The sequence below is a fragment of the Lissotriton vulgaris genome, chromosome 2_1 (genome assembly GCF_964263255.1).
Source record: "Lissotriton vulgaris chromosome 2_1, aLisVul1.2, whole genome shotgun sequence".
Classification (NCBI taxonomy): domain Eukaryota; kingdom Metazoa; phylum Chordata; class Amphibia; order Caudata; family Salamandridae; genus Lissotriton; species Lissotriton vulgaris.
The window spans coordinates 1,289,683,133-1,289,695,603 of NC_141687.1; the positions used below are offsets into that span (position 1 = coordinate 1,289,683,133).

Genomic DNA, 12,471 nt, shown 5'->3' on the forward strand with positions numbered 1-12,471 from the left:
GGACCAACAACACCAAGAACCTCTGGATTGTCATCAACAGTAAACTCGAAATGACCGCCCAAGTCATTGCCATCACCGCCTCCTGCTTCCATACCTTGAAGATGCTGAGGAATATTTTCAAAAATCTCCTGGTCACAAACAAGCTTGACTACAAGCACACCCTCTATGCCGGGATCAGCAAAAAAACTCACCAGACGACTGCACATCATTTAGAAGTTGGCAGCCAGAATCACTCTTAACCTGCTATCCCGCACTTCCATCACATCAGACCTGAGGGAGCTCAACTGGCTACTCATAAAAAAACAAGCACAATCCAAACTCTGCACCCACGCTTTCAAGGTACTACATAAGACTAGCCCAGCAAACCTCAATAATCTCATCTGCTTTCACAAACCTTCTAGATGCCTCTGCCTGTCTGGGCTCCTAGTTCAACACCTAAAATGCATATAGAAACCCAGATTCGGGGCCAAGCCTTTTCCTACATTTATTCTAAAGCGTGGAACGACCTGCCACTATCAATAAAAGCATCCTCCTCACTTCTTCAATTTCTTAATAGGCTGAACAATTGGCTTTTCAAATAGTCCCCTAGGCCTTAAAATTGGCTAGACTTTCACCTGCTCAGCACTAGGATGCCCTCCCAGGTGATAGGGCCCGTTACACAGCTGCATAATCCAACATTTCAGCCCACACAAACATCTTACATGCTCTTTGCTTGATGTAGAACGTTCGACTGTGATGCTTATTATCCATGCATATATATTCATGCGTAAACCTCAGTGGAAACCTTAACCAGTTTAGTTTTTATAGTAAGGGCAATCATCAATTTCATGACCATTTAATACAGGGTAGCTTATAAATGAAACAAGAGGCAAGCATGGCTGACACAGCAACCGTTGGTTAACCGGAGAAATGCTTCTCAATGAACATAATCAGTAGCATATCAATTGCTAACCACGGGACAGCTCCAACAGCAGCAAACATATTTGGTGTCATACTCAGCAACCAGCAGAATAGCCCCACAACCCTCTTGTATTGTCCCTATCTAGAGAGTGGCTTTCAGCAGCTCCGGCTCAGATTTTGCATCTCTTCTAGCTGTGGCGGCAGTTTTAGCAAACCTCAGAACCTCCTTTGGATTAGGAAATATGTGCGAATAATCCCTTACTGCATATGCAATCTGACATCATAAGAGATGGCGTATTTAATGCCCTTAGCATGTAGCAGTTTCTTTACATCAACAAACACTGTACTAGTATTAGCACTACATCACAGTAGTGATTGTTCAATAAACTAGTGATAATGGATCTGAGTGGGGCTCCAGGATGAAGGGCTGGATCCCAATGATCTAAGTGTCATTTCACAATCAGTAAATAAGAGAAATTCGACATACCCAGGAAGTCTGTAAGGAGTTTTTCCACAAATTACTCTTGCTTACAAATGTTGGAAGTATCCGGAATGTCCACTGTACAAATATTGTTCCTGCTTGATCGGGATTTAAGTTCTTCATTCTTCACTGCCAATTTGACAATTTCTTGTTGCAAATGCAGCATGGCCGTGTGATGTTGGGGCATCAAGTTCCAGTGTGTATAACCAGTTCACCACCTCAAACAGATTGCCCGCCATGTTAATTCAGTCTGGCTTCATTATGTCAAGTCATACAGTGACATGATCAATCTTACAGTCTATTCCATGCTGGCTGGATTTGGGACCCAGAAGGATTGTTTTAATGTCCATATCCAATATGTCAGCATCATCTTGATCACACGTGTCCACAGGTGAAGCGATCCTGGTATCTTTTTGGTTAGTTTACTCTGCTTAATATTCTATTCAGTTGCAGGTTATTAGTTTACTCTGCAGGATCACTTTGGCTACCAGGCACTACCTCAGTAAGAGCATAACTCCACCTTTTCTTTCTGTTCTGAAGGCAGGTCTAAAGAATTTCGAAAAATATTTTTGAAAATTGCATGTTAGCTTTCTGCTTAGTCAATATTTGTGGATAATTTTTGCTATTAACCAGGTAGAGCGGAAAATGCATTACTCTTAAACAATATGACATTTAGCCAAATTTCTTCTCTTGTCTAGGCTCAAGCTACAATATTATACGTGTCCCTCCACAGAAGTCTGAAGGCAGTGAGATGCTTCAAGGGGCTCAAGTGATTTGTTCTATTTCACCAGTGGACAAAAAGAAGCCTTCATATTATCACAGTTTTGGTAAGAAAAATCTTACACACCTTGAATTTATGAAATAATTCTTGACTAGGTACTGGTTTTCATTTTATGCCAATGGAATCTGAGGGCTTTTAGGCAAGTCAGTAAAGCAATGTTTGAAGCAGTGCCAGGGTTTTCTTCAGTATGTATTTTGCACCCTTAAATACCCTCATTTGGGGGAGATGGATTGGTCAGAAATTAAGAGAGCTCCCAAATTACTTACCTTTTGAAGATTTGGAGTGCTTCTTTGAGGTCTATCCCTAAAATTGGCAATGTTCTGATGAGTTATCAACAGATAGAGGGACAGTGAGTAATAACGTCCAGCATACACACTTACTAGCACTACCAAAAAGATACAGAATACCCTGTTGCTGTTTACACTCCAGGTAAATACCACTAGTGTACCTAAGTGAAGTAAAGATCTGTGGAAATATTTACATTTTGGAGCTAATAATAGGACTATGATCCAATTATAAAAGTGTGGCCATAATTGGTGACCAACAAATTTGTGTAGAGATAGGAGTACCTTTTTGTGAGTTGCATCTCCAGTATCACGGAGATGGGACAGGTTCCTGGCAGTGTCCTCAGGCGTCTTCGTGAGTATTCATCAATCGCATTCAGATATGGAATCGCTACAAATTATGTATGCTTTTTGATTTGCTGATATCATTATCACCTTGTTTAGAAACAGATAAATTAGTGATTTTCAAAGATACTGGAAATCCTGAGGGACCTGATCTTAATAGAGATTAGGTAAGACTCATTAACTTTACTTTCATATTCTTTGCTGCACTTATGCTTGACACACTTTTGTGTGGGGTGATTGATGATTTACTACTGGCAATGGATGTCAACCGCGGGTCACTGCAACACTAATGTTATGTTATGTTATGTCATGGGGGGGTATTTATATAGCGCACGGCTACTCCGAAGAGTGTCACACCAACAAAAACCCCCTAAGAGAAAAAAGATGAGGAAGAACTGCTGTAGAAATCTGAAATTATTGATGGAACAACCAGGTTTTTAATTGACGCCTAAACTTAAGAAGCTTGTGCTCTTGTCTACGACTGAGAGGAAGAGAGTTTCATATTTTACCGACTACCACCTGAAATGATCTACCACCCTTTCTGACCAAAGAAAATGTTGGTATCACCAGCAGATGTTGTGTGGATGATATCAGTGTCCTCGCTGGCAAATAAGGTATGATCCTCTTTTGAATGTACTGGGCCCCACTATTATGTAGAGCCTTAAAGGCCAGCACCAGGGCCTTGAAGAGTATCCTGTTTTTTATTGGTAGCTAGTGGAGAGTTTTCATGTGGCTCGTCATGTGGGTTCAAGATCCTACCAGCATAATAGCTCTGGCGGCCGCATGTTGGACCACCTGAAGACGGCTTAGCAGGTAATTAGGGATTCTTAAATACAGAATATTTGCATAGTCCAGCCTAGATAGAATGAGGGATTGGACCACGGTTTGCCTATGGGACTGAGGAAGCAGAGGAAGGAAATTTCTCATCATCTTCAGTAGTCCGAAACACGTGCCTGCCACAGATTGTACCTGCGCTTTCATGGACAGAAGTGAGTCCAGCCTGACTCCCAGATTTTTGACAATAGTGACTGGGCAAGCAGGTGGTGGATGAGTCTGGGGCCACCATTTTCACCATTTATCTTCGGGCGCAGGTCCAAAAAACATTATTTCTGTTTTGGCTGAATCGCAGGATAATTGGTTCTGACGCAACCACTCAAATACCTTGGTCAGACATAAATGGATCGCATGCTCATTTAGCTGCTCGTCTTTCTCAGGTGTAAACAGCAGCTGTGAGTCGTCGGCATAGGTTATAATTTGTGCTCCATATTTCTCCGCCAGGGGGGCCAAAGGGGCCATATAGATATTAAAAAGAGTAGGACTCCATACTGATCCCTGAGGCACCCCTACGTTCAGTTGGGGAATATCTTGCTGTGCGGATTGGAGCTTCAAATATGGTTCAATCTAGGACTAGAAAGGAGGCGACCACACTGTTTGTCGTTGGTCCTCGAAAAAGGAAGAGAACCACTTGAAAACCCTACCACCAATACCGCACTCCCTCAGCCTCTGTAAGAGCCTGTCATGGGGTACGGTATCAAATGGCGCTGAGAGGTCTAACTGAATCAGAACTGCCTTACCGCCTCTATGAAGAGAGGCTCTAATAGTTTCTGTTATCGCCAGTAAAGCCATTTCAGTACTGTAGTTGGTTCTAAATCCCGATTGACTGGGATGAAGTGCCTTAGTAGATTCAATAAAATCAGTAAGGACCACATTCACATATTTTTCCAATGTTTTAGCAAAAAACGGAAGCAATGTTATGTCTAATGACTTGGCCACACTGAGGATTAATGATTTAAGGGTGCATTGCAGGTATCGAAAAATAAGCCCAGGGATCACTGCTGGAAAAGAGGACCTCAAGAATGCTGTCAAAGCCTGGGAGGACACAAGGAGAGCGTAAGCCTAAATAGCAGAGGAGATGACCCCTCACAGTGGGGCTGAAAAAGGTTGCAGAGATCTCTTTGACATAGATGAGGGCAATGAGAGTGTGACTTCCAAAGTTCGATCAAAGCATGACACCACATTTGGAAGTTAAGAGTACCACTTCTGGAAGAAGACCCAATGAACCTGGTAGTTCAGCTCAGCCTCTTAGAGATCCAGAAGAGGAGGCTGGGTCTGGAAGAGTGAAAAATGGCCTTGGAGGAGAAGAGGGTCAAGCTGAGTTTGAAACCCCAAGGACATAGTGGCAGCAACAAAGAACCAGAGGTGAATGCAGAAGGTGACTATGATCCCAGGTTGCCCAAGGGTATTGTTCCAAAGTATTTGAGGGGAGTGACATAGATAAATGTCTGTCATCCTATTATAGAGCTCTCAGGATGAGAAGAGTGGGTACCCAACATTGGGGGTCCCTGTTGTGGGAGATGATTCCAACAGTAGGGAGAGATAGTCACCGACACAGGAGGTTGAGGTGGCTGAGTCATACATGAAGCGGGCACTCATCAAGCTATTTGGTCTAACCCCATAGGAGTACAGACAGAAGTTCAGGAACACACCCAAGGGGACAACTCAAACATGAGTGGACTTTGTAGATGCCTCCGTAAAGTCACTGGAAGGCAGGATAAAGGGTAATAAAATAGATACCTATGACTGGCTCTGCCATTTGGTGGTAAAGCATCAATACATACAAATGGGACCTCAGATAAGTTGAGTGGTTATGCACTAGGGTCCTTAAAATGTCCCAAAGGGGTGAACAGAAAAAAAGGACAGGCCCCCCTTAAGGGGAAAGATGAGGCCAAGCATAAAAATTCTGAGAATCCTAAAGAGTCCCCAAATCTTGCCCAAAGGGTGGAACCTAGGGCCACACCTCAGTTAAAGTAGAGGAGTTATATGGAAAATAATGTTTACCCTTCAAAGTCTGGGATGTGTTATGACTGTAAACAGCCAAGGGACAAGAGGTGGGACCCTACATGCACCAAGAAGTCACCCACTGGTGACCATTTCAAGGGCATTGCCAGTGTAGGGATGGGGGTGAAAGGAATTGCAACGGGTACACTGAAGCCACTTGAGTCTCCATCGGTGGGGAGGATGTTTGTATATGTATGTATGTATGTATAGGCATTTATATAGCGCACTACTTACCTGGAGGGTCCCAATGCGCTTCGACCGCTGCGAAACCCTTCCTGGCTTCCCTGAGAGATGGTCCCTTAATGGGTATCTCCAGGGTGAGACCAGGCATCCCTGGCGGTCTGGTGGGGCCGTTAGTGAGGATGAGGCAAGCTAATGCCCAGAGTTGCCGAGTGTGATCGCTGATCAGAGTGGGCCCAGAGGCGAGAGAATTATCGAGTCCGCTGACCCTGGTCCAGAAACCTGCCGCGCCGGGAATCGAACCCTGGTCCCGGGCCGTCCTCTGCTCTCGGGTTTGCCGCCTCTAACCTTGTCACTCGGGCCTGCCAGCATGATTAAGTTAAGTACAGGCAGTGGCCAAGTTTCAATGGGACTGAGGTCCAGGCCTCGAGGGAGACCGGTGCCGGTATCACCATGGATATGGCCAAGTTGGTTGCCCCAGGTCAGATCATTCCTGATGAGGTGCACCAGATAGTAAACTCTGGCAATGTTACAAAGTCACGTCCCATAGCTTTGGTAGAGTTTGACTGGGGAGGAGTTACTGGCCCTAAGGAAGTAGCTGTGTCCCCTGCCATCCCAGTGGAGTGTCTGCCAGGCAACAACCTTGAAACGTGTGCCTGGGTAGAGGTGGGGAGAAGGACTTGTGCAGCAGTGCTGGGTCTCCTTTAGTAGGTGTGTGCCTCCACTAGAGCATAAAATGCTGTAGTTCCAAGAAGAACTCTCAAGGACCACAGACCCAGAAGGAGCCTAACCCTCAGGAGACGGGCCTGATGTCTGAACAGAAGGCTGCTTTCTTGGGAGATCTTCCTGGGAGAGCTTTAAGGAATAGGTAGACCTTCCAGAGAGGACCTAAGCCTAGAGAAAAAACATGTCCCACTCTTTGTTTTTTTTTTGAAAACCTTTATTGTTCCAAGAAGGCAAACAAATACGGGCCTACAACCATCCGGCCGGCCTCGAAAACATTGTGAGCACAATTGCGATTAGACGGATCCCAGCAGCATCACAGTACAAATTAGCAAACAGTCCAAATTACGCTGATCGTAGGAGAATTGCCGGGGAACAGGAGGTATAAAGGTTAATTTTAATAAAGTTTTAATAATATACTATAAAGAATAGAGACCAAGAAGGATCAGGGACCAAGTAACCACCCAGGAACGGGAGCGGGCAACGCCATCAGCGGTAAATAATTAGGCAAAAACATAGGCAAAATAGCGGCACGCATCAATACAATAGGTCAGAGAACCACTATTCATAGCACGTGCCGGTCGTCACCCCCCCCTCCACCCAACCACCCCACCGATCCAAGGAAAAAAAGGGAGAGAATAGGAAGAGCAAAAGAGAAGAAAAACAAGGCCCATAGAACTAAAGACAAACAATAACCCACCCCCCATCCCCCCACCCTACACGCATGCAGAGGCTACGGCCTACCCCCCCCCCCCCCCCCCCCCCCCCCCCCTTGCAGTGTGCCTGTCGCCCAAAAAGAGTACCCGAAATGCAGCTAGAGAGAAAGGAGGAAAGGAAAAAGAAATCACGAAAGAATCGAGAGGAGGGCCAGTTCCATATGCTCCCGGTCACCCCGGCCCCACATACAACCTCCACCCCAAGTATCATGAGCACAATAGCAAAGAACAAACATTATTACAAATGGGGAGAGTCATCTCTTATTGTGCAACCGAATCATATATAGAACAGTCCCAGCCTAGTCTCCGCCAGCCAGTGAATCAATAATACGGAAGACACCGCCTAGCCCTGGCCCGATCTTGGATGTCCCCCCAAACATACCCTCCGTGGAATGCCAACCCCCTCTGAGTCAAAGAAACAAAATGGCCGTAAAGAGGGAGGGGGAAGTTTGTGAGCACAAAATGGACGTCGCCAGCCACCAAGAAGTCCGTTGTCCTCAATGAAAAGCTCCTCCAAACTGTCCTGAAGGCACAAGTTCCACAGTGGGGAGAATGAAGGCCACAAAGAAGGGGCAAACGAGGGGGCTAGAGGCCGCTTAGCAGGCGCCCGAGTCAATAGTGAAGGTAGATGAAACAAAGACGCAGCCCCCGTATGAGAGGGAAACAAAGTAACACAAGCAGAGCTGACGGACGGCCGCCCGTTGGTGCAAATACAGGCCATAACAGTCCCGTCGCTGCTGTGAGCCTGTGGAAACATTGTATCCCATTCAAGCATCGGCAAAGGCAAGTCTAAGCGTCGTCGGGAACAGACCCTCCGCTCCCGCTGCAGATCGAACACAGTTCCATCAAGCTTCTCACCCAATATGCGGGAGCCATTTTCCAGTGCTGATCTCAGGTCACCAAGGGCCGCCAAAATGGCCCCATAAGACAGTTCAGGCTGCGGTCCCCCTGTCTCCAATTCACAAGAGGGTGCATGCAATCCGGCCCCCAGCTCAGACAGGGCATCGCAGTTCCAGGGCGAGGGTGGGCAATTTACCCCTTGGCGCAAGTCGTCAGGCTCAGCCATCCTGCCAACAATCCAATGTAGAAGCTGGGGGGGGGTGCGCGACACGACTGAGGTACAATCTAAGCCTCCGATGCCACCGGGGCTAACCACAGTCGAGCGTTCCATGCAAAGAGCCGCCTCGGCTCAGTTGGACAGCGGGGGCGGAGGAACAGTCAGCCGATATCAAGCAAGGGCAACAATGGGGTCCAAGTAACACACCTTCAGCGCAAACAAAAGAGCCTCGCCCACAGTATGTCCGCCGCCTCGCACTCGCGCTACAATCTCAATGCGCGATAAACCACGGCAGGCTGCATACCCAGTCTGTGTCTCGGTCAGCAGGCAGCGCTTCCCAGTCTCCGGCACCACGCGAGCAGCCCGGCCGCCGCCGATCCAGCGAGGTCCGGCGGCGCGCGGCGAGTTAAGCAGGGGTCCAGGGCTACGAGACGGTTTTTCGGATATCTCCGGTCACCGGACAGGCGGAGAGCTCGGAGGGACGCTGGCAAAGTCAGCACACCATGCTGAACGTCCCGCCGCTGGAATGCATCAGGATAGGAAGCAGGATGCCGGTGCGGGGCTCAAGGGCCGGTGGAGCAGAGAGCCTACACGTCTGCTCCGGTCGCCATCTTGGCTCCTCCCACATGTCCCACTCTTGAAGGCCTGAGAAAGCTGGCGGTCAAACTGATGGAGGACGTCACTATAACCGATAAGGTGTATTGGGAGGAAAAAATCCTGTACAGTGAGGCAAATCAGTGGCAACCAGGAGAGTGGTGGTCCCCTAACAGTACAGGAAATTTCTCATTTTTCATTTGTAATTCTTTTTATTGCAATTTCAACAAACCTGGCAGCATGTACAGTATGACAAAAATGAATGCAAGTGCAAAACATCTGGCTCCAGAACTAACCAAAGCAGTGGCAATAGATTACAACACACCAAGCAGAGGATTGGAGTACTAAATAGTATACATAATAAGCTATTTAACAATTCGTCAACAACCGTTCCTTCTCCCAAGCTTCCATTCAGTAACTGGTCAATACATTTAAGAGAATATCCTAGCACTTCCACAGGTAATTCAGAAGTGTACCAGTTTTGGGTGTTAAGCATAACAAACATGCCTGCAGACCCTCCCCAGTCCTAGATTGAACCATATTTGAAGCTCCAATTCGCACAGCAAGGGACATAGTGCAGTCAACCGGGCATACTTTCTTTTAAAGGTTCTGTCAGTGCCTGCATCATAACATCCCAGGAAAGTAAATCCTCTGCTATGCTCTTATCTCGATGCGTTCAACGCATGGGTGCCTCCTCCGCTCCAGCCCTTTACAGAAGATTTTTCCTCCAATGTCTGAGCAAGCGGGGTCTAGCACTTAACAATCTAACTGCAATACGCTGCTTAGTCACTATAAGACCCAATACCATGAGCTGTGTATTCAGCTTTTTCTTGGCTCTATCAGGGAGTAGACGTTTTATAATCGTGCAGGAGACCTCCCACCCTGTTCACTTGATGTGGGCCAGTACGTCTACCCAATAAGACACAGCGGTGTGGAATTTTATAAAATATCTAATTGTTCATGGGGCAGGTTGCTTCATAAATCTACTTGTCATCTAACAAAAACCACTTGTCCCTTTGGTGCCATGTAGTGCAGCGACAAACTATGGCAGCAATCTCATATAAGAGCTCTGATATAGCCTCTCTGATTACACCAGGGCTCATATCATAGTAGTGTTTGAATACGTGTAATCCCCTTATGTTGCAACGTTTCCGCAAATCTACATACTGGGGCTGAAGTTAGTGGAAAGCAATAGTTCCAGGGTTAAAATGCCCTTTTGAGTCTGTGCAAACCTATGAACTTGCATGTTTTATGGGTTTTCAACAACTCTTCTCTAATCTTTTCCCATACTGAGAAATGTTGGAAATTTACTCCTGACAGTGGCAGACGTAAACTTTCTTCCAGAGTTGGGGAAAAAAGTGGTTGGAGGGAAAGTAAACTTGCAAGAACTCCGATTTTCACATGAGCAAATCTACACATGCATATTTGCTCATGCTGAAATGCAGTTCACAAATATTTTCTAGTACTATTTCTGTATTCTGGGGTATTCACGAAAGCTGTATAGCTGCACTTAAAGCAATATATACCATGGGTGCACCTTTGAGACTTTCCTTAATAATTGGGTCCCTAATTTGGTCTGGCGTTGACCATGATCTTTTGTGTTTATTAAAATTCTGTCTCTCTCTCTCTCTCTCTGTATCGGCTGGCTTCACTGTGAGTGACAGCATTCTGCTCTTTCACAAGAGCATATTGGCACACAAAGTAGTTTCGCTCGGTGCCAATAACTACTGTGGCAGTGTGCGCTTTTTAAGACCAAAAACAATTTTTGCTTTTGACAATGTTTCTTATAATGGTGAGGGCCCAGCAGCTCCCACACCAATAAGCTTTTACAAAAACCATGCCAAAACAAGTCACAAATTGACAAAACTGAAAAGCTGACCACCAATTTCAGACCTACTGGCTTTGCAAATGCTTGGTTATTTTTGTTTCCCATAATCTTATTGAAACTGATTGCACTGGTTTTCCATTATGAATATTTTTGGGAAATACTAGCATGCATCATCATATGTTACTATATGATGCTGCAAAGAAATGGTACCTGAAATTTTACAGTAGTTTAGCAAAATGTTTTTTTTCCTGCTTTCATTTTTTTATGAATATTTTATTTTGAAACCAAAGAATCATCAATCTTGCTTTCAAGCTTCTGCAAATATTTGCATGAAATCAGAGAGCATTGTGGGAGCATTATACATAGCAGCATATTGCTAAACTTTGAAAACGTGTGTACACATTTTTATACTGAAACCACTGTCAGTAGTGCAGTCAGAGCTTACAACATTTACGTAGAGCGCTCACCCTAATAATAATGGCTTTCAATTAATAAACCATAAATACAAGTTTGAACAGCATTAACATATGGACAAACATATTACATTAACTGCAGACAGTGCCCTACCCTAACCCATAATGTAGTACGGCAAACTGGCAGCCAAAGGGTTTGTGCTGAAGGGAGTTGAGCCTATTTGTCCCAGGGACACAATACACATGAAAACTTGTTGCCTTTGACCTCAAATAATATGTCCTAGGCATCGGGCTACAGGAATTCCACATACCTGAAGGCGTAATAACTGAAAAGTGCCTCACTACATGTAGGAAATCTGCTTTAGCCTGATAGAATTCCTCCTTAACCTGGCCCATGACATCCCGTTAGCTGAACACCTGGTTTAGGCTAAGAGCTGGGTAAAGTTGATCAATCATTTCTCCTGACCCCAGATGTCAGAAAAGGTGAAGGAGTTTTGTTGCTCCTGTGTCATCTGTCAAGTCAGTAGCAAGACAGTTAGGAAGCCAAAGGCTCCCTTCATACCATTGTCTGTGGTGGGGACTCCCTATGTTTTATTTTATTTTTATTTATTTTTCTATAGCGCGGACCAGGCCCAGGGTAGGGTATCAGAGTGCTTTACAATGAGAGCACAGCACGAATGAGACAGTTAGCAAAGCATAGCATACAAAGAATCAACATAACATGTTTTGAAACCACTATGATAGGGTAGGGATCAACACTGTTGGTCCCCTAGACCCCCCCTACTGTCTCTGGCAATAGTTGTATCTTGGTGGTAGTGGCCTAACGGCTAGTGCAGTTGACCTGGGACCTGGGGAACCAGGTTCGAGTCTCAGCAGGGGCGCTCAATATCCTGTGATTTTGGGCAAATCACTTAATCTCCCTGTGCCTATAAAAAATGAATGCATCTGTCTGTAACGCAACTGGTGCTTATGTAAAGCATTCTTATACCTTCGGGTTGAGTTCGCTCTATATAAAACACCCCCCAAAAAATGAAAATGCCCCCACATACTGTGAGGCTATTCCTCTTAGGACAGTCAATGCTCCTTGCTCCTGAAGTAGCTTGAGCCCTACTTGGCAGCTTTACCTGAGTTGGGTACCCTGAGGGGGTCATCGCAGATAGGGGCACACATTTTCTGTCTGCCTCTCTGAAAGCAATATGGGATGAGTGTGGAGTGACCTATAAGTTCAGGTCGTCCTTACCATCCCCAAGGAAATGGTCTTGTAGAAAGGTTTAACAAGACCATAAAAGGCATGATTATGGGTTTACTGAGAAACTTGAAGGAGATGGGAT

At 45.6% G+C, this 12,471-nt stretch overlaps 1 protein-coding gene across 1 annotated transcript in view; it reads left to right on the plus strand.

The window, feature by feature from the left end:
* Nucleotides 1–12,471, plus strand: part of LOC147732521 (carotenoid-cleaving dioxygenase, mitochondrial-like) — a 457,961-nt gene that overhangs the window by 274,154 nt on the left and 171,336 nt on the right. The window contains exon 6 of the mRNA XM_086957054.1: nt 2,080–2,208. Coding sequence (XP_086813180.1) covers nt 2,080–2,208 — 129 coding nt within the window. The remainder of the gene's footprint in view (nt 1–2,079; nt 2,209–12,471) is intronic.